A 23,396-nucleotide genomic window follows, 5' to 3' on the forward strand; every position below is an offset into this window, starting at 1 on the left:
TTCCTAAGGAACCATCACCATATGAACACGCAAGAAAAAAGTCATGGGAACAAATATTCTCATGACACCACCGTATGTAAAACCAAAAATCCTTCACATTCAAGCACACTGAGATACTGTTATCGCAGTGCTCTTACTACAAGTCTCAGCACATAGATACATTCATTGGGATATTTAGTCCTAAATAGGCCATTTATATTCAGGTCTGACTCATTCACTAGGATATTTAGTCCTAAATGGACAATTTATATTAAATATATACATCAGTTTTTTCCTGGGTGATAAACTTTGAGGACAACAGTCTCAAAATTTTAACATGAGGTTCATAAAGGGATACACAAGACATGGTGACACCAAATTGCTGGCCTTGCTTCAAAAGAACAAAACACAATTAAGAATCTAAGATGAAAAAGTGAACCGATTTTTGTTAATTACCACACAGAGAAAAAAGCACACAAAATCCAAGCACGCACACACATGAATGGGTAAAAATACCTTGTAAATTTCATTCATAGCTAAATTTTAAAATTTGGATGCTCAATTGAAGATATAAAATCTTTTCTGACTTTCAGCCTTAAAGCTATAGAATTGGCATGGCATTTTGAATCCCTGTGTATATTTTATTCCTTCCTGTTTGAAAACCGGCCTCCTGTAAGGTGGTGGTGGGGGGGAACATGTGCCCTCTCGATTTAGGTTATCCTCAGGTGGATGGCCACCGTGTCCCACGGGCCCTGATATTTAGAGAACGGGGATGCACTGTGCGTGCTGCACTGATGTTTAATATAATTATAACTGCTACAATTGTTTTTATTCTTATTTTATACTATTATGTTGTGCTCTACTCTAAGCCCACTTGTGGGTAGAGCAGACTAAAAGTCTAATAAATAAATTAATACATCTGATGATACAGAAAAGCAGGACTAACAGCTACATCAACCTGTGATTTGAAGTAAATCTTAGCATATTTAATTTTTTTAATCCCCAATATCTAGCCGACCAAGTTTCTAACCTTTTTATGCCTCTAAAAAAATCCACAAACAAAACAAAATTTAGATCAATACATTCGCTTTTTTTGTTAGAAAATCAAGCAGTTATTCATAACTAAGAGTTCTCACCAACTGTATTTTTTGACGGACACCAAGCCTCTGTCCCTCTTGAGCCCTGTCTTTTCTCAACCTTTAATGAATACCTACTATTAACCCCCACTACTGCAATAAAACAGGGTTGACATACCTGTAACTTATGTTCATCGAGTTCTTCTGTGCTGACACACATGGGGACTGCGCAGGCGCAGGCCAGCCGCCGGAGAATTTTCCATAGCTTCTATAGCTCCGAAGGGGCCGTTCGTCGCGCGCCTCAGCGACCGTTTTCCCGCCCAAACGGTCACGTGCTCCTCCAGCGACCAACGGCCCCTTCCCTCAGTTCTCCTTGCCGCCGCTGAACCAATACACATAACCACAACCTGCATAGACATCAATATTTGTTATAGCCCACACAGCATTGTGCATTGGAATTCACAGCGGGGTAGGAGGGAGGGTTGTGTGTCAGCACAGAAGAACTCGATGAACATAAGTTACAGGTATGTCAACCCTGTTTTCATCTTCGTTCTTCTGTGCCTCCACACATGGGAGTGTACCAAGCTTCACACAATAAGGAAGGTGGGGTGAAGTCCAACACAATTTTATTGTATCACACAAGAACCATCAACAAGTGTAAACAACATATAACTATACACAAATATACATACAAAAATAACACATATATACCATATACTCCCATATATACACACTTGTATAAGGATATATTCAATAAATATATATAAGCATATATACATATAAAACATACAACTACAAAATTGTAGCATGATAGCGTAGCATCCCAGAACCCCTTAGGAAAAAAGGGAATGCAATACAGCCCTGGCCACAGCCACATCTCGCCCTGTATCCACATCTACAGCATAATGCCTGACAAAGGTGTCAGCCGTGGACCAGGTGGCTGCCCTACAGATGCTGGCCAACGGAACCCCCCGGAGGAGAGCCGAAGAGGCAGCCTGGGACCGCGTGGAATGGGCCCTAACCTGCAGCGGGCAACTCGCCCCAGCCAGGGAATAGGCCTTACTAATGGCCGTCACAATCCACCTGGACAGAGTCTGCGAGGAAGCCCTATTGCCCTTGTCCTTGGCCCCAAAACACACGAACAGGTGAGGACACTTTCTGAAGCCCTTTGTCCTGTCCAGATAGAAAGCTAGCGCCCTCTTCAAATCCAGAGTGTGCAGCGCCTTTTCCCCCTTGGAAGAGGGGTGAGGAAAGAATGCAGGAAGCGATATCTCCTGCGACAGATGAAAAGTGGACACTACCTTAGGTAGGAAGCCCAGGCAGGGACGCAATACCACCCTATTGGGATGGAATAAAAGGAAGGGGGGGTCAGACCGTAGCGCAGAGAGCTCACTGACCCTCCTGGCAGAGGTTATAGCCACTAGGAATGCCACCTTGTACGACAGCAGGTCCAAGGGGCAGGTCGCCAAAGGCTCGAAGGGAGGCAACATTAGCCGTGCCAGCACCAAAGACAGTGACCATTGTGGTACAGGAGGCGACACTGGTGGGTAGAGGTTGAACATTCCCTTAAGGAACTGGCGGGACTTTGGATGGGAAAAAACCGTGCTACCATCAACACGAGAGTGGGTAGCAGAGATAGCTGCCAGGTGAACCTTGAGGGAGGTAACCCTTAATCCCTGGTCCCTCAGGAGGCACAAATAGTCAAAAATCAGCCCTAGGGAGCTATCCGTAGGTACCACCCCTTTCTCACGTGCCCAGGTCTCAAACCTCCGCCACTTGGCCTCGTAAGAGCGCCGGGTAGATGGCTTGTGGGCATTCAAGAGGACCCGTTCCACCTGCGTAGAAAAACTCAATGAGGAGGGACGATCCGCCAAGCTGCCAGATGCAGCTTCCCGGGGTCGTGGTGAAGAATGTCCCCATTCCTCAAAAGATCCTGCCAAGGGGGCAGCCTCACATAGGTCCGCTGAGATAGCTGCAGGAGCCTTGGGAACCAGACTTGCCTTGGCCAAAAAGGAGCCACTAAGATGCAGTCTGTCCTGTCCTCCTCTATTTTGCACAGGACCTTGGCTATCAAGGGGAAGGGCGGAAACATGTAATGCAATCCCTGGTTCCACGTAAACAGGAAGGCATCCCCAATAGAGAGCGGATCGCTCCCTGCTCGGGAACAGAACGTCTGGGCTTTGGCGTTCGCCGCCGTAGCGAACACATCTATAACCGGGTGTCCCCACATCTGGAAGATCAGCCCACTGCACCCGTCGTTGAGCTCCCATTCGTGGTCTAACAACAGAACCCTGCTCAGGGCGTCCGCCCGAGCGTTGTCTGACCCAGCCACATGTATGGCTCGCAGAGTGACGCCATTCTTGACCGCCCACTGCCAGGTGAGCGTGGCTTCCCGGCAGAGAGTCATGGACGCTGTGCCCCCTTGCCGGTTCACGTAGTACATGGCAGTGGTGTTGTCTGTCTGTACCAACACGTGACGATTTCGCAGCAGAGCTGTAAGGGACACAAGCGCAAAACGAATGGCTCTTAGTTCCAAAACATTGATATGGAGCGCCTTTTCACCTTCAGTCCAGACGTCCTGGACACAGACATCCCCACAGTAAGCCCCCCATCCCAGCAGAGAGGCATCAGTGGTCACCGTGATGTCAGGATGTTGATAACCGAAAGGGAAACCTCCAAATAAATTGCCCTCAGACAGCCACCAATCCAACGAGGACAGTATGCTCCTAGGAACGGAGAGCTTGAGGGACGGAGGGTGCTGAAAAGCATCATACCTTCGTACAAACCAGTTCTGGAGAGGCCGCAAATGCAGCCTGGCGAGGGGGATTACAGAAGTAGCAGCAGCCATATGGCCCAGCAAGCACTGGATAGTGCGTACCGGTTGAAAACGGTTCCTCTTAAACATGGACACAAGACCCTTTAGGGACCTAGCCCTCTCCTGGGGGAGCAGAGCCTTACCCTTCACAGAGTCCAGGAGTGCACCAATGTAGGAGACCGTACGACTGGGAACCAATTTAGATTTTTCTAGATTAACCACGAGGCCCAATCGGTCGCATGTGGTAAGCACCAGATCAAGGTCCTGGGCTAATCTGGGCTCAGACTCAGCCACGATGAGCCAGTCATCAAGGTACGGAAAAATTGAGCAACCCTGCTCCCGAAGGAAGGAGACCACAGGAGCAACACACTTAGTGAACACCCGTGGGGCAGTGGACAGGCCAAAGGGGAGCACCTTGTATCGAAAAACCCTTTGCCGGTAGACAAAACTCAGGTATTTCCTATGTTCCTCACGTATCCCCACATGAAAATATGCGTCCTTCAAATCCAGGACCGCAAACCAGTCCCCCTTCCTGAGCAGGGCAAGCACAGTTGCCAACGTTACCATTTTAAATTTAGTCACCCTCAAATAGGCATTAAGGCCTCGCAAGTCCAGAATGGGACGCAACCCCCCGTCCTTTTTGGGGACTAGGAAGAACCTGGAGAAGAACCCCTTCACAGAGCCTTCATAGGGCACCTCCTCTATAGCTCCCTTGGCCAAGAGCGATGTTATTTCAGTGTCCAGCTCGGCCATAGTGTTATTGACAGCGGTCAGCGGTGAACAGCATCTCGGCAGTTCAATGAATTCCAGCCCGTACCCCTTCTCAACAATAGTTAAGACCCATGAGTCAGATGTTATTGACTCCCACTCCGAGAGGAATGGCCTCAGTCTGTCCGAGAAGTTCGGTGGTACGGCTGGGTTGACCCGTCAGTACTGCCTCCCCGGGCCCTGCTGCTCCTTCTGTTGGGACGGAGGCTGCGAGGAACGAGGTTTGAACGGCCTACGCCTCTTGGGCTGTTGCTGAGGAGGGTAGTGCCGCTGTTGATAAGCCGGGAACGGTTGGTAACTCGGCCGCTGCTGCTGGTACCTGCCCTGGTAGTGGTAAGGGCCGTACCTGGGAGCGTACCGTGGCTTGTAGGCGGGTTTGTCCGTGGGAGCTAGGCCCAAGGACCGTGCCGTCTGCCTGTCCTCTTTCTTTTTCTTTAAGGCCTCATCGGTGGACGCGGAGAACAGTGATTCCCCTTCGAAAGGTAAGCCTTCCACCCGGGACCTCACTTCCTGGGAAAGGGCCGTAGACCGCAGCCATGAGTGGCGTCGGAGGACGATGGCGGAAGTCATCCCACGAGCTGCCGTGTCGGCCGCATGGCTCCCTGCATTTAGCTGTTGTTTCGACAGGCGGACAGCTTCTGTCTGCAGGAGCGACACCACTGCCTTCTGTTCAGGGGGGAGGATGCCAACATAGGATGCCAACTTTTCCCAAAGGTAGAGTTGGTACCCAGCCATAATCGTCTGGTAGTTGGCAATCCTCAACCCTAGGGACGCGATGGAATACTGCCGTCTACCTAGGGCATCTAGCTTCCTCCCCTCCTTGTCAGGTGGTGCTGAGGGTGCTCCAGAGCGGCGAGACTGGAACTCCTCCGTGACGAGCGATGAAGGCGGAGGGTGCTTCAACAATGATGGCCAGGTGCCCTGTTTAATCTTATAAAGCTGCTCAATCCTCCTCGAGGTGGCAGGTTGGTCACAGGGCACCTTCCACACCTTCTCGACAATTTCCTCTATCCCTTCAAGCATAGGGAAGCCAACGGTTGCAGGATTGTCAGCATAGACCCTCCTGAGCAGCTTGTCCTTGGTTTGGGGAACAGCTGAGGAGATATCCATTTCCAAAGCTTGAGCCATCCGAGCCATCTGATCTGCGTAGATTCTCAAATCTTCATATGGAGAACTACTGCTCGGCGCCACGTTGTCGTCTGGCGAAGGTTCGGAACAGGACTCGGAACCGTACTCTCCGACGCTGCCGACGTCCTCCCCTTCGGAACTGTGCGATTCCTCTCCCCGGGCCGGCGGAGGGAACCATGCCTGCCTAGAGGTCGAGGGCCTCGGTTCCGAGTATGCGAAACCAGGAGCCCCTTCCCATTGGCAATGGAAAGCGGGAGGCAGATCCGAAGCTTGACGATGACGGGAGGCCAACGATCGCCCGGAACCGACACTCCCCTCCTCGGACCGACGTCGCTCACGACTGGAAGCAGCTGCTGGTGAGCGGTGACCAGAAGACGACCGATCCCGCCGACTCGGAGGCGGGCCTGGATCAGCTACTGGGGAAGGTGCCGATGGTACAACCTCGAACGCGCCCGGGTCCGGCACATCCTCCGGAACCGGAGAGCCCAGGTGAGGAGACGGAGTGCGTGGAATCAGGATGACCTCCTCCGTCGGAACCGAGCGTGGAGAGCGATGACGGTGTTTGGTCTTCTTCTTCTTTGCAGGTGGCTCTGAAGAAGATCTCGGTACCGACGCAGCCCTGGATGATGACGAGCGCGGCTTAGCCACCGGAATCGACCCAGTCGTCGGTTCCGACCGAGGGCTCGGAACCACGATCTTCGGTCCCGAGGCGGCAGCTCTCGGATCCGACGCGGTGGAAGAAGCGCTTCGGGGCGGCCTCGCCGAACCCTGCGCTGGAGAGGTTGTCTTCGACGCTGCGGCACTTGCGGGGCGTGCAGACCGAGCGGAGGACACAGAACCCGCCCTCGAGCGCCCTCCGACAGAGGGGCTTGGGCCAGCCTTGGGGGAGGGCAGCGGTGTTGCTGTTGACATGACCGCTTTCCAGAGGGAGGAATTCAGCCGGGCCTGCCGATCCTGACGGGCCTTATGCGTGAACCCCTGACAGATCTTACAGGCGGTCACATTGTGGGTCTCCCCCAGACAAAAAAGGCACTGGTCGTGGCCATCGGTCTGTGCCATTTTAGTATGGCACTTCAGGCAACGCTTGAAGAGCGCCTTTGAGGCCATCTTCAGGGGCGCGCAAATAAGAGAGGTCAACCAGTCCGAGTCAGAAACCGTCCGTTAATTACCGTCCAAATCAGTATCCAAAAGCGAAGTCCGAAGTCCAAACCGATGTCCAAATAAACCAGAAGATCAATCACAAGTAATAGCGCAGAGCAACGAAGCTAACGTTCTCTCCCAGCGGCGGCAAGAAGAGAACTGAGGGAAGGGGCCGTTGGTCGCTGGAGGAGCACGTGACCGTTTGGGCGGGAAAACGGTCGCTGAGGCGCGCGACGAACGGCCCCTTCGGAGCTATAGAAGCTATGGAAAATTCTCCGGCGGCTGGCCTGCGCCTGCGCAGTCCCCATGTGTGGAGGCACAGAAGAACGAAGATGAACTTATCTAGATCAATATGCTTGAATATCAGAGGAAATGAAGATATCTTCCTCTTTCGTATATGGCACTGTAATTCACAAACAGGGAGGTGAAGTTAGTTTCAGTTAGGTAGTTATGTTGGTCCGCAGTAGAACAGCAGGGTATTAGTCCGCTGGAAACTTAAAGACCAATGAGATTTTCAGAGTATAATCTTTCAAGAGTCAAAGCTCCCTTATTCAGACACAAGGAAGCTAAAGACTTAATTTTAGTCAAGCTACTGAATGGCTGGATGCCCTTGGAAGATTTATTTGCGCTTATAGATATAGTACAGGATACATCAGGAATTCTGTGTAAGTGCTTTTCTCCCAAGAGATTCAAAGCAGCTTACAGAAATATTTAATTATATCAACATTATATTAATTACATTAATATAACAGTGCTACGGCTGTTGCTCTTCAGCTCGTACCCACCGGTTCACACAGCCATTATATCTATAGGCAGGAAGGCTACAAACTCAACTGAGATGTTGTGCAGCTAGCAAGCTGCTCCCCCAAAACTTCCCTTCCTTCTTTTTGTCTACCTCTGTTTTGTAATTGTGCAATTAACAATAATATATGCATTATCTCAGCTCCTGTGTGAAGTGTTGAGAATTCCCAATTGATATTCCCATAGGAAGATTAAGGTCTGATTCATATGTTAGTAAGATGAGTGCAAATCTATAAGAGTAATTTATGTATCTCCACTGCTGCTGTAATCTGTAACATGCAGTTTGGGGTTAGAATATAAAGACCATGAGTCTGAGATCTATGCTGTAGCATACAGCACAAGCAAGGAAGCAAAACATGAATATGAGCTTTTCTCTGTTTTTCAAAAAGATGTAAATGGTCATTTAGCTTGTGTTTTATCAAGAGACTGCCAAAAGCAATGTTTTTACAAAACCTGGCAACAGTAGAAGGCTACTAAAAGTAGCTTTCCCCCAGAACGCAAATCTCTGTGGGATTCTAAAACTAAGCATCAAATTACATGGCATGAATTCCAAGCGTCAGATCACAGATTTCCAACCTGACTCACGGTTATATATTCAAACAGGGACTCACCTTCAAAAAGTTCTCTGTTTGAATGCAAATGAAGTATAGGAGAGGGAGAGACAGTTTTCCCTCCTATAACATTTTTACCATGAGAAATGGCACCAGGGGCTCCTGTTTGCCCCTTCCTCTGGCTTCACATGCTCTAAGAAGGGCACACAGTGCCAGAGGAAAAGTGAACAAGGACTCCTTTGGTGCAGTTTCTGGAGGCAAAAATGGTGCGAGAGACTAAAAATCTCTCCCTTCCACATGCCCCTTTTGCTGCCAAATGGGAAAATGGAAAGCATTTTAAAAAGTGAGTCCCTGTTGAAATCTATAAACGTGGTTCAGGTTGGGAACCTGTGTCCTGACATGAATTTTTATACTGAATATTTTGACCCTAAGATGTCCACTCCCAGAGGACATTGAGGAATGTCTTCTCACTGTAGTTTCACGGGGCAATGGAAGAATGACGAAAGAAGCCAGCTTTGTCATCAACCAATATATCTAATTCTCAACATGGCCCCATCTGTGGATACTTAAATGGAGTACTGTAGCGTTTGGGGCCAAAGACAGCCAAGACCGATCTTTCCACAAACCTGAGAAAAGCTCCAGGGTTGCAGAAAAACCTGAAATTAAAAAAAAAAAATCAGAGGTGAACCCTGCCCCAAATGTTAGAAGTATTTCTAACACAGAAGCAGCTTCTGTAGCTTTAAAAAATGAATGCCCTCAGTAGTCGTTGCTAGACAACCACATCAGTACTGCCAGGCTTCAAGTCTTGGTTTTGGTCAGTCAAAGGCAAGGAGAAAGGGCAGGACCCTTTTCCAGGGCTGTTTTGGCCTTTGAAGGAGGACTTTGTGAAGCCAGGCCAGGTAGCAACCACCAGATGACTTGCTATCAAGCAACAGACATGGCTTACCCAGGCCCAGCTGCTTGCTACTGTTTATCAGCAGCCACCTCAAGAAAACCTGTGTTGTGTAGTGATGGCTGTTGTGGGTTTGTGTCGTGTAGCGTTTAGGATTTCAGACTGGGATCTGGCAGGTTCAAATCCCCACTCTGCCATGGAAGCTCACTGGGTGACCTTAGGCCAGTTACTCATTCTCAGCCTGTACTGGTCAAAGACTGAATAAATCTGAATTACTCTCAGCCTAACCTACCGCACAGGATTATTGTTAAGATAAAATGGAGGAGACAAGAATGACGTAAACTGCTTTGAGTCCTCAGTGGGGGGGGGGGAAGGTGAGATATATATGAAGTAAATGAATAATCAGATGAAAATGGGAAGGGCAGGGAAGAAGAAAACAGAGGAAGGTGAGGGCATGGAGGTTGCCAGGAGGAGGAAAAAGGGAAACAGTGAGAGGAAGAGAATACAGGTACCCACTGCAAGCACTTGCAGGTTCCCCACTGCAAAACTGGGCCGTAGTTTTCCTGGGTAATGGCTGCTGGGGGAGGGAAGTAGGGAAAGTTAAAGGCAGGGGCACAGATAAAGGTAGGTTGGCTGGTGGGTGGGAAGGAGAGAAGGAAGCAGGAAAAGGAGAGAGGCTATAGGGGCTGTTAGGTAAGGGAAAACAAGAAATAGTGGGGAGGGGATGAGATGCCCCCCTCGAGTCCTTTTGGGTCCCCTGCTTGTCCAAGCTAATCAGCATTTTCTGGTTGGAGCTGAAGCAGTCCCTCTAAAAATTAGAACACATGCTTTGATTTCCTGGGATCCAACAGGTCATAAAAGATTTTTGATTTTTTTTCTTGTTTTGAATGAGAGGCTTCGATGATATGGCAACAGAAGTTGCCCTCCCAGTGCTTTTGCCAGCGAAATTTCCCCAGCTCCCAAACACTTAGCTTATTGGAGCTGCTGTTTTTACTTGTTCTTTAGTTTGTTTTCGGTTCGTCTCGCTGTTCTCCATTGGCAAAGATGACCACATGAGAGTGTTCCCAGGAATTAAATGCCTTCTGGGCCCGTACCCCCTTGACTGATGGCCCCACTGGGGAGGCCTGGAATCCTTCATCCCTCCGAGTCCTATTAGGGCAAGACTAACGCCCATTTCCCGTCTAGCAAGCAGAGAGTTTCCAAAGTGACTGGCCACTGTTGCAAGAACAGGGTTGATGTTCTAGAAACCTCGTTTAATTACACTTTGGCCCCCTTATATGTGGATTCTGGAAGCTGGAGGTAACCTTTCCTACAAAATTGTAGCTTTTCTTTTTATTAATGAAAATAAAAAACTACAGGCTATTAATTATACAAATAATGCCTTTAGGCATATAATAATTGCTTGATTTTGCTTCCTTAACACAAAGATCTATAATTCTTATTTCATTAATACTCACAGATAAATTTCTTGACTTATAAACACTGGACAGCTCTCTCCTCATTTAGCTAAGGCAAAGTTATCTTTCAGTAATGAGCCCCCAAAAAAGCGACAAAGGAAACATTAACATTCCTCTTTGGAAGTATTACTCATCTGATGGTTTTATCGTTTTCCAGGTTGGACCCTGTATGAAATGCTTTTCTATGAATCATGTCATGCTTTCTCCTTTAAATAGAGTAAATAAGTCCTTCTGCAAAGTGTAAATATTTATATTTTAGGAGACTCGCAGTGCAATCCTAAATAGGGTCACCTCACTGGCGACCCCTTCAGTGGCCTTAGAAGGATGATAAAACAAACATCTAGTGGCACGTTAAAGACTAACGACATTTTATTTCAATAGGGGCTTGCAGGAGATACAGCTCGGAGGAAGTGAGCTACAACACATGATCGTTCACATTGAAATAAATGTTGTTAGTCTTTAAGGTGCCACTGGACTTCTCTTTTGTTTTGCTATAACAGACTAACACTGTGTTGGACAGGACTGGCTCCAGACCCACTTCTCCTGAGAGACAGCCAATGGGAGTGGGTGGAATGCTGGGCCAACTGGAGTCCGTTAGAGGGAAAGGAGGCTCTTGGAGAGAGAAGGGTTTGAGATGCTGCTAAGAGAGGCAGCAGAAAGAGAGCTGGCTATAAATCTGTTTTGTTACATTGAAACATTCTCTGTTTAACCTAGGGTTCCCAGGTCCCTATACACTCCTGGCGGTGTTGGGGGGGGGGAATTACCTAGTGTAGTCTTGTGCACATGTGCTCCTGGAGAGGCGCGATGATGTCACGTCCGGGTAGTGACACCATCACACCAGCCAAGGGTATGCTGCCATGCTTTGCGCAGGGCTAATTCTGGCCCATTTGGGGGCCAAAATTGGCCCCACCGAAGTGCAGGAGCAGGCCTGAGGCCAGCGCGATGGTATCACTTCAGGAAGTGATGTCATCGCACCACACTGGGAGCGTGCCCAGTGTGCACTTTTCTGGATTGCCTGCTGGTGGCAGATGATAGCCAGGGTGTTTGCCTACATCATTATGTAGGCCCCAGAAACCTAATTAAAGGATTCCATGTTTGGGCCATTAGCAGAGTTTATCGTTAGGCATAGAAAGAGTGATTATAGGTCATTGTGAGCTCATTCTGCTGGCTGGTGTGTGAGCAAGAATGAAAATAATAAAAGCATACACTTGGTTTATATTTAGAAAAGAAATACGAGTTCTTTAGTGCAGGAATCCCGTACTCTGATAGGAAAGGAGGAGAGACAGATCTTAACTACCAATCTAGTCATGAGTCAGCCAGGGCTCAGTGATAGTGAAGACTCCTCAGGGGAAGGAGGAGCCCTGTGCAGCCAGCCTGGAACTACCACAAGCTAAGGACTCCTCAGGAGAAGGGGAGCTAACAGAAGCTGACCAGCAGAGTGCTGATCAGCAGGGACAATCAACAGCTGAAGCAGAGCCAACACCCTCTAGCTCTGATCCAGCAGGTAAAACTCAGTTAGCTGGCCCCAGCCCTCCAGCTTCACCTCCACCCTTTGAGCACCGAAGAAGGAAGCTGAGAATGGAACTGCAGGCAAGGAGGTAAAGTGTACACCCCCTGAGCCAGCTGCCCCCTGATGATGAGAAAGAGTAAGTGCAGGATCCTTTCCCAAGCAATTGGCTGCACTCATGGCCCTTAGCCCGGGGGCTATAAAACCAGTCAAGAGAGGCTGCTGGGTGTGGATGCAACGGTACAATCGGTGTGAAGCCATTCACTCTGCCTTACCTTGCCTGGTCCCTGAAAGCCTGACTACTGGACCTCTGACCCTGGATTGCCTGACCTTGCCTCGTCTGCCTGCTAGAACCCTGATCTTGGACTGCCTGACCTTGCCGAGCCTGACTGACTGGAATGCCGACCATGGACTGAATGGCCACGCCTCGCCTAGCCCCTGGAGTCTCAGCCTTGGACTGGGTATTAGAGCCAGCCTACCTCCCAGCGCCAGTACTGGGAACCTGCAGGCCAGTACACTAAAGATGGACATGGATTGCAGGGCAAGGCCAACATCCATGCTGCTAAGATGGTGGGAGGAGAAGGAGAAAGGTGTTGCCTGGAACAAAGCCAAGAAGAGAAGGAATGAGAGGGAGGAAGTCAGGAGGAGGAAATCCTGAGAATAGCAATCTGCATATGAAAGGACAGTCAGAGCAGTAAACAATAGTGAACAGTAAACAGAGTGCCCTGACCTCTCTATCTTTCTAACTCTTTGGTTTGTCCCCCTCTGAAACCTGAGGAGAGAGACAGCGCTGGATCCTCCTCTTCCAACAACAAGATTGTTAATATATTTTATACACAAAAAGGGGATATCAAAAAGAATACAACGTTAGTATTTACAGAAAGTGATAGGATGCCTGGAATTGTAGAATAAAATTCCTTTTAGTTCAACACCCTGTCCTCACTGCTGCACACAAGAGATCTATTTGGGAACTTGTTCAGACTTATATATTCTGAGCAGCTCTAGATGAAGTGTGAACACATCACTGATGATGCCATTAACAGCCAATTCCTAACAATTCACAGCTTATCAATGTTTATTAAATGATTTCCATAGAGTTCTAGACATTTGCACACCACTCGGCCTTGGGAAGAGTCAAAGCGGACCCTTGCATATCCACCCTGTGCTTTGGGTGTAATGGAAGAGTAACCCGTGCACATCCCCTATAGCAATGCAAGGACAACTCCACAGAACTCTTACGCTCATCAGAACCTGGTATAATGACAGCACAAAGGCCAGAACCCAAACAGGCCCATAAATATATTGTAAAGTAAGTCACTGCTGTCATGATGACTATGGGAATGAGAAAAATGGATGATTTCCCTTTCTGGCAGCAGCCACTTGGACCTAATAGAATGCAATACTGGAGGGTAGCTTTTCAGGGTGTATGGAGCTGTGATAAGCAGTAGCAGAAAATCCTCCATGCATGTATAAATGATCACTTGTGGCCCTTCGGATCCGGATTCCTGGCTATTCCCATTACCTCCAAGCAACGTTGTTCAGAAGTGCATCAAACACAGTGGAGTGTCTTTTCTTTTTTTCATAACATAATTCTGCAGCACTTAGAATGCCAGTAATGGTTTCTTCACATGTACCAGATGTCACACTTTCTCCCCTCTCTCCATGTACTAGGTCAGAATCATGTTCAAAAACAAAACGCTAATAAATAAATAGATAATGCAATGCTATTTTAAATATGGCAACAGGTAGTTTTACCCAGGAATTGTAGCCACTAATCAAAGCCAGGTGAGTATACTAAAGAGAAAAAGGTTAGGTGACACAGAAAAGATCTAAGATAAAAGGGAGAGAAAAACGTAATATACCACATTGCATTCTGTGGACTGTGCAGAACGGACTGTAGACATTTGTTGCATATTGTTTGGAGGCATCTTTGAAGTGTCTGGAGACAGCCTAGGTGGATGTTGTTGGTTTTCAGGCTCTGCTTTGTTATCAGGGATGGGAGCTATCTGAACGGAGAGTGATGCTTTGTGTATCTCAGGCACAGGGTTACAGGCAGGTGAAACGGGCCTCTGTGGAGTTGCTGGTGCTTTAAGGGGCGCAGCCTGTTTCTCTGTATGACAAGGAATACTACGAGATGTATTTCGTGCCCGAGTTAATTTAAGGGTTGAAACTCTACGTTTTGGGGACTGCTGTTTCTGGCCTTGACGAACAGTAGTTCTAATGCCAGCTATGGTTTTTGTGCTGTAAACCAAGGCCAGTGGTTTAGTTATTTTTTGTGTATGAGACACACTGGTGTTAGACTTTTTAGAATAAGCTGCCCTGTGAAGAGATTCCTTGTTAATACAGCAGTCAGCATCAGCAGGAGATTTCTTTATTTGTTTGGTTATGGATCGGGAGTTAGCATCACTCTTCCTGTGATCAGGTATTCCACATCTACCGAAACTGTCTTTCCTAGGAGGCAGCGGGGGTGCCTTATTTGCCAAAAGCATCCACGTAAACAACAAAAAATAATATTGCAAGAAAAAGAGATAAAGCAATACATTAGCAGGAAAGCAAACCGAGTTAAGACAAGTCACTTTAAACAGAGGGACTAAATCCAGCCAAAGATTTTGAATCAGGCCTCAACATACACCAGCATTCCAGATAACAACTTGTTCTGATTTGGGGTGAAATCAGAGATTGCATTTATTAATGAAAAGACCATTGTGTGGTCCATATTGCTCTAGTAGCATGAAGCAAATTTTTCTTTTAGATCAATATTACTCACTTACCGGATTATACTGATACATTATTATACAACCTTCAGATTATACTGATCAAAACAGTATATCATGCAACCGCTATTCTGAGAGAATAAATAAATGCCTCTTGAAGGCTTCTGAGTTGCAGGAATAGTGTGTGAATAGGGGGGGGGGGGATGGAGCATTTAAGTAACTCAATGACGGGACTAAAATGTTTCCAAATTAAACGTAATGTACTACTTTTAACAAAATCTAACAAAAATGATCATTTCCCACCTCGATAAAGAATGCACATATTTTAAAACAATAGACTTTTGGGTAGAGACTTTGAGAAGACTGAAGGCAATTGCAGCAGACGTACATTTTAAATCCTGATGGAAGGTTCAGACTTTTGTGCTTTGCTATTTGGAAGGAACTGACTGCATGAGCAAACCAGCAGCTGCACAGCCAACATGGCTGAAAATTTATATGTACAGCCACGGACACAAATAAAACCACAAGCTAACAGATTCAGATCACGTTAGGATTTTTTTTTTAACAATCAGATAATCTGCAGGGAATTGCCTCAACCTATTATTTTGTGGAATGCTGGTATTAAATTTTTGACAGTCGCAAAAACTCAAAGTGTGATTCTGCATGTCTGCCATTTTACCTGAACTGGCGATTTCTTTTCTTGAAGATTTGGACGGACACTTCGAAAGCCTTTTGCTGCAAGAGAGGAGCTGCTAGTGTCTCCATCCAGTGTCTCTCTACTCCCATTGTTAAATGCTCTCCAAGCTTTTATATGAAAAGAAATCCAAGCACATTTATTCTGGATAAAGAATTCTTTTGATGATGTTAACAATTTAAATGAGTTTTACATACAATAGGTGGAACTTATATAATAAAGGCACAGGCTCACCGGAATGAAAAAATATAGATGTGAAATATAAAGATGAATGTCCATCAGTCACAAAGGTCAGAGCCTTACTGATTCAAGGAGTCAATGGAAACATCACTGTGATCATGGCCTGACCTGGATCACATTCATGTCTTTTTTTGTATTTTTAAAGAAGTGGGCTTGGGAGGATTTCTCTATGTTATAAGCTCTAAACCAGAGCCAACATAGCACAGTTTGGACGTGGGGAACCCAGGTTCTAATTGCTACTAAGAGCCAAACTACACAAACGCCAGGCGCGTGTCCTTCACATGTCGGGTCTCGCAAGGTTCCCTGTGTAGCGTGGTGTTACAAAGAACAGCCGCTCAATGTGGTTCTCCAATGGGAGGGATTCTCTCTCTCTCTTTCAAAAAACATCCGTTCAGGTTTTCCTTCAGGAACTTGAGGGTGGGGGAGGATGACGTCACAGAATCCCTCCCATCGCTCTTCCCCCCATGGAGAATCGCATCGAGCAGCTGTTCTTTGTAAGACTACACTTCCCAGGGAACCTTGTGGGACCTGACATGCGCTCGGGAGTTTCATGTAGTTTCCATCTCAGCCACAAAGCTTCGCTTAGCAGCACTGGACAAGGCATTATCTCTCAATACTGCAATGAGGATAAAACAAGATAACTCTAGGTAGGCTGCTTTTTGCTCTTTGAAGGAAAGGCAAGATAAAAATGCCATAAATAATACAATGACTTTGAGAGGGGTAGCAATAATAATCGGAAGCAGCACAAACAACAAAGTTAGTTGTGATGAAGTGAGTTCAGCAAGTTTGTCACAATACATTTGTTAGGGCCAAACTAGATGTGCAAGTTTTTAAAGAGTTGGGTCCCTGATCCCCAGACCCAATTCAGGATTTCCACAGAGAATGCTTTTTAAAAATAAGAGAGACCAAACAGGTTTGGAATGCCACCACAGAGGGAGGAAGGAGTCCTGCCTACCCAACCCAGCAGTTTTCTGGAATTGAAATAGTGTTGGGGGAGATCTTTCTCTATTTTTGCTGCTCCACATGGAGATACAAAAATGGTGAAGTAACTTCCCTCCAGCACCGTTTTGGTGCAGGAAAACAACATGGGGGGAAGCCATGGCAGCATTCAGAGCACGAACGGGCCATCCTTTTTGAAAAACAGCCATTCCCTGCAGCTGCTGTGGGGCTGTAGGGAACCCAAGTTGGGTATGTGGAACCTGGACCCAACTCTCCAATATATGCCTAGTGTGGTCCTTAGTGTTTAAGGTGCCTCAAAATTCTTTGCTAATTTTAAAAAATTTATTAGGCTTCTATCCCGCCCTCCCCACAAGCGGGCTCAAACGGGTTACAGCAATAAAACATGTAATTTACAATACAATCACAGCATTTTCCATAAAAACACCCCCTCCAGACAGTGACCCTACAACCCAGTAATACACAGGGGGTGGGGAAAAGGAGGGAGGAAACAGGCCATTCAGTTTATGTTGCAACTCATATAAGGGGGGGGGGCAGATGATCAGAAGGCCCCCCTGACAAGAGGCCGGCTGGGAGGATCTCCAGATGACCGGCATCAACTATATGCCTGGCGGAGCATCTCAGTCTTGCAGGCCTGCCAAAAAGATAGAAGATCTTGGCAGGCCTGTGTATCCACCAAAAGAGAGTTCCACCAGGTCGCAGCCAGGACTGGCTCTGGTCGAGGCCAGTCTAGCCTTCCTAAATGGCCACAGAATTACTTACGTCCTTCAGCCATTGTTCATTAGTCATAAATTCATGTTTGTTCATAAAGGCATTTGCCCCTACTCAGTCCTGGAGATCAGGGGATTGGGCCACCAGCCATGTGACCATTTTTAAGAGGTGCCGGAACTCCATTCCACCATGTTCCAGATGAAAAAAAGCCCCGCTTGCTTGTAATGTCTAACGTATTCAAAACCTCTTGATTTCCATGCTTTCTTAAGTGTCTGTTAATGAAGAGTGCAATGCCCCTTGGAGCATGATGACATCGCATCACAAACTGAAAAATGATAACACATACTGAGAGGGGGGAGAATGGGGCTGCTATTTTTGGAAACAACACCTAGTTCCATGTTTTGGAAACTGGTTCAAATGGGAACAAAGTAAAAGTTAAGCTTAGGACCATCCATTACACTCATGCCGCAAAATTACCTGCCCTCAAAAAACAGGCCCAAACAGTGACTCAGGCAGAAATTACGACAGGAAGGAGACTCTCTGAGAATGGCTAGTCCTTAACATACCGTAAATTTACACTTCTCTCAGTTAAGAGTACATTTTGCCTCCAACTTCACTTCAGAAACTAGGCAATTAAAGGTATTGGAAATACTGACATAGAGTGATGAAGAGAAAAAAAAATGTATATATGTAGCATCCTTAACTGTGCAGGGGAAGTTCACAACAAGCCACCCAAAAGATTGCCCAAGGAAACTGTGGAATCTCCTTCCTTACCAGTTTTTCTGAGGAAATTTTAAGGATGCTAGTTGACACATCACGAAGAATTCTATAGATTGTGCTCTTCTATTAGAAATATGGGTGATGCTCCATGAGGTATGATTTGGATCAGATGTCAAGCCATGTTTTTATCACTTGCTATTATACTCAGGGGTTTTTTTCTGGGAAAAGAGGTGGTGGAACTCAGTGGGTTGCCCTCAGAGAAAATGGTCACATGGCTGGTGGCCCCGCCCCCGATCTCTAGATAGAGGGGAGTTTCGATTGCCCTCCGCGCCGCATGGCACGGAGGGCAATCTCAACTCCCCTCTGTCTGGAGATCAGGGGGTGGGGCCACCAGCCATGTGACTATTTTCAAGAGGTTCCGGAACTCCGTTCCCCCGTGTTCCCCCTGACAAAAAGCCCTGATGATACTAGATTTTCTGATTGTTTTAGGAAACAATAGAAGTTGTTAACTCAATTCCTCTCTATTTCCCTGCAGTTTCCTAATAAAAAAGGACATTGAGCACTTCCTGCAGTAAATTATTGACATCCCAGTGAATAGTATAAGGTCTTTTAGGATGAGCAGTTTGAATTTAAGCAAGCTGCTAAAAGAGGAGCAAATATATTGATTTATTATCAATTACATAAAGCTGGGCAAAACTGCATGAGGAGGAGCCAGGAAAGCAACACCCTGAAGGTCCAAGGTTTAGGCAGTTCTCCAAATTAGTACAGTTTGTGGAGGGAAAGCATGACAGCAAAACACATGCCCGCTTCATTTCACTCACAAGCAAAGCCGCAGTATTCTCACAAAGAAAATCACATTTACCTGAATCTGGAGAGTGTGAATCAAGTCCTAGGGAGGAAAAATACGCAAGTTAGTGCTTGGTAAGTTCTGCTAACCTTCTTAATGCATGTCATGACTCTTAGGACTGTACCCTTACCAAAAACCGTCCAAGTGTTGCACACTCTCTTTAAAATGAGTAGTAATACTACTCCAGCATATATGATCAAGGCCTTTTCTTCTTTAGGCTGAAATCTCAAAGCATGCTTTGTTGGGAGAGAGCCCCACTGAATTCAGTAGGGCTTACTTCTAAGTAAACAGGCATAAGAGTCAGACTGCATGTTTCATTCTTCTCCCTCTCCTTGGCCAAAGCTTCCTTGGGCTTTATGAGAATTTAACAATACATGGTTCCCCAAACCAACAAATCAGCCCAGCACAAAAACACTCCAGTTTCACACTACATGCACATTTAATTAACTATACAACAAAACACAAATGCATGGCCTGTGAGAGCCCTGACTGACTTCTCACATTGGTGCACCAACCAGTGTTACAGGGATGGCCCAGAAAATTATTTATTTACTTCATTTCTACCCCACCGTTCTCCCCAATGGCGACCAAAGGTCACTTACACAATTCTCTTCTTTTCCATTTGAGGTAGGCTTGGCCGAGAGTGTGTGACTGTTCCAAGGTCACCCAGCAACCTTCCATGGCAGATCTAGCCCAGATCTCTCCAAGATGTAGCTGCTCCACCAGGCTGGCTTGTGAAGCCCAATCTCTGAGGCGCTGCTTCGTTCTCATCCCTCTCCCGACAAAAGAGCTGCTTGCTCTTCACTTTAACTGGGTTAAAAAGCCCACTGCCGGACAGGTGCTGCCAGTGGCTGCTGCTTCAGCTTTCCTAGTTGCTTTCTAAGAAGAGTTCCTGCCAGCTTGCCAGGCCCAGTGCTGCAGATGTCCGTCCTTTACAGCCAAATTGTAGTTTGAAATCTCCCAAATTGAAATACAACAAATGCAAACAAAGTGCTGGGCAGAAACATGAATGGACCAGAAACATATGGAGGAAACCACGGGCTGACTGCAGAATTGCTCAACTGCATGATCCAGAGCCATAGGGGTTTTTTTGACAGCCACAAAGCAGTGGAAGAGAATACAGTAAATAACTTCTCCAATGCATGTGCAAAAAAGGACAGAGATTAGAGTGTGGGAAACCACAGCGACGACCTCATTTGCAGCTACAGAAAAATTGAAGTAATGATAGTAAAGTGTATAATGATAACCTCAACAAACCTGGATAGCCCAGGCAAGCCTGATCTCGTCAGATCTAGCGGGGTCAACCTTGGTTAGTAATTGGATAGGAGGCCTCCAATGAAGACCAGGGTTGCAGAGGCAGGCAAGGGCAAACCACCCGTTAGAGCCAAGCTACAAGTGATGAATTACACTTGCCTGGCAAGTGAACAGACTCACGTGTATTCCTCCCTGTTCACTTGCTCACCGCTTGATCAAGTGGAGAGCAAGTGAATGGCAAGTGAACAGGGAGGAATACACGTGAGTCTGTTCACTTGCCAAGCAAGTGTGACTCGTCACTTGTAGCTTGGCTCTTAGTCTCTTGCCATGATAACCCCGCCAGGGGTCGCCATAAGTTAGCTATGACTTGAGGGCACTCTCCACCACCATCCTTAGCAAACATATAGCACAACCCTAAGTATATTTTGAAGTCCCACTATGGTCAGTGAAGCTTACTTCCTGGAAAAGCATACCGATGGTTGTAGCTTTGGTGAAAGACATCAGTTCATGCTTGTTTCACTACCATTACTGCTCTATATTTATTTATTTTATTTATTTATTCAATTTATATACCGCCCATCCCAGGGGCTCTGGGCGGTGAACAGTTAAAATTGATAAAAACAAAAACTAAAATCAATATACAAATAATAAAACAAATTAACAAGGTGCAGTGGTGGGGAGAACCTTCCCCACCCCAAAGGTGGGAGGCCGACATGGCACCGCCCCCTTCAATCACCAAACGCCTGGCGGAACAGCTCTGTCTTACAGGCCCGGCGGAACGATAATATGTTGCTACGTATAGATAATATCTATAGATAATATCTTGCTACGTATTTATTTATATACAACACTACTCTCTTTCCAACGGGATAGGAAACAAATCTATTTAGGGGTAAGTTCCACTTTATTAAATGGGGCTTACTCCCAGGAAACTTCTTTGAATTGCAGTCTAAATTATTTGGGATGTTTAGAGATCTGAAAACATCCCTTAACTCAGGGAAACTTTTGTGCTAGTAGGTGATGACTAATGTTTTGAGAATTGAGATTTTTTTTGACTGAATGTTATCTGTTTTTAAGCATGTGTTTATTATTTTAATGTTGTATTGTATCCTTTTATATTGCATTTTTATTGGTTTGTAAGCAACAGTGATAGCCCACTGGAGGGTTAGGAAGTGAGGTACAATTTTTTTCAAAAATAACACACATAAATAAATACATATACCCTGATGTGGATGGTCCATGCTAGCTCGATCTTGTCAGGTCCTGGAAGCTAAACGGGGTCAACCCTGGTGGTTAGTAATTTGATGGGAGCCCACCAAGGAAATCCAGAATTGCTACACAAAAGCAGGCAATGGCAAACCATCTCGGTTGCTCTTTTGCCTTGAAAACCCTACAGGGTTGTATGTGACTTGGCAGTTTACACACACCGCTTAAGTGCAGATATAGCTGTAGAGAAAAACCAGGAGGAATGAATGGGGTAGAATTTGGCCCGCAGCTCTTTGCCCGGTCCTTGTTTTTTAATTATTTCAGATCAGAGATGTTGATAATAATAATCAATCTATTATTACTTATCTAAATGGGGTGTATTCTACGATGCCACTCAGCCGACGGTGGCATCTTCACCTGGCATAAGGAGCCTTGTTCTTACTCAAGACACTCTTCTGGTAGCAAAAGATCCTCTTTTCGTACCGACAAAAGTGGTGCCCATTAGCTGAATGAAGTAGTAGGATACTGTCCAATGTGTTGGGGAGATTTTACTGAAAAACTAAGTGAAGCCGTCGTTTGTGAGGTTATTTCTACTGTAGCAACAGTATCTACTGATGCGCCCCCTGCCACAGCACTTTCTCCATGGAAATGGATTTAAATGAAAACCTCACTCCATCGTTAGTCTGTGACTAATTACGCAGAGGTGTTTTAAAATGCACTGCAGATCATTCTGTACATGAGCCACTCCAGCAGTAAGAATCAATCTCTTTAAAGCAGCAAAATGGTAATTGTTTGTTATGGGCTATAAAAAAGGCATTTTTTTCATGATGTAGAAACACATTTACCCTTTGCAAATTTCCTAAAATGATGCTTACTTTAGACAAAAGCTACAGAGCATGCACTGATTAACTAGAATGAATTTTCCCTTCTACTATCTATGCACAGTTCAAGAGACTGTAACAAAGGAAAGTGTTCCTTTGTTACAGTCCCATTAACTTACACCTTCCGAAGACTACATCTTTATTCTTTGATACCTGAGTGTTCACTGCTGTGATAAGCAATTCCAATGGCCCTTGCAGTCCTAGAGGGAGGGAGGAAGGGGCAGCATGGGAGAGAGATGGCTCTGCCACAGAGTATTAATCCAGCCAAGTCTCACGTAGCCAGCAACGTGGGCAGGGTGTGGTCAAATGCTGCCCAGCTTGGGCATGTCTGGCTGGCCTGGGGCTACCCCACACTCAAGGAGGGATGGTCTCCTTGGAGGAAGTGACTCAGGGTAGTCTGGGGCTAGGCTGAGCCAGAGGGAGTGGGAAGGAGGTGGGAAGGCATGGCACTTGCTCCGTTGTGTAACCATAACTGAATAGAACTAAACAGCACTTCATTGCATTTATCACTGTCTCCTGTGTGTTGGGGTGGGGGGAGGATGAGTGCTTCTCTCCAATGACAGGAGCTGTCTTTTTGTTTGGAGGCATGCTTTGATTTGGTTTAAGCCCTTTAATTGGGCGGTTCTGCAGTCGCACAAATGGACTGGTTTGCCTCTGGGGATCTCGACCTCTCAGGCTTCGGATCTGAGCAGGAGCTGGTTGGGGTCAGCGTTGATGACAGGGCTCTTGAGACTGACTCCAAAGGGTCCTTGGACCTGGAATGGATGGAATCAGATCCACTTGGCCTGAGACACTGGTTCAAGGTGCTTAAAGAGGCAGATCTGGCCAGTCCATGAGCTCTGCCAGGGTGGAGGAATTGGCTGCCAAGCTACTGGTGTTGGAAAGTGCCCTTTCCCAAGGAATAGCCTGGAGTCTGGTAGCTCTTGCGGCACGGCTTTTGGCATGACAACGTCACAATGTCCACAGGCGCCAGCGTTACGCCCTTCTCCCAGACAGATGAGGCAAACTGTCTCGGTCATTTCAGTGCCGCATTAGGTGCACTTTTTAAATAAGGCTTT

General features: G+C 46.6%; 1 protein-coding gene across 3 annotated transcripts in view; it reads right to left on the reverse strand.

The window, feature by feature from the left end:
* SORBS2 (sorbin and SH3 domain containing 2) overlaps positions 1-23,396 on the reverse strand; it is a 147,026-nt gene that overhangs the window by 94,936 nt on the left and 28,694 nt on the right. For all 3 annotated transcript variants that reach the window (XM_054989734.1, XM_054989733.1, XM_054989732.1), the window contains exons 5-6: positions 19,013-19,039; positions 15,508-15,632 (exon numbers count right to left, since the gene is read on the reverse strand). In XM_054989734.1, the coding sequence (XP_054845709.1) occupies positions 15,508-15,632; positions 19,013-19,039 (152 nt within the window). The remainder of the gene's footprint in view (positions 1-15,507; positions 15,633-19,012; positions 19,040-23,396) is intronic.

This window comes from Eublepharis macularius, chromosome 10 (assembly GCF_028583425.1).
Source record: "Eublepharis macularius isolate TG4126 chromosome 10, MPM_Emac_v1.0, whole genome shotgun sequence".
Taxonomy (NCBI): Eukaryota; Metazoa; Chordata; class Lepidosauria; order Squamata; family Eublepharidae; genus Eublepharis; species Eublepharis macularius.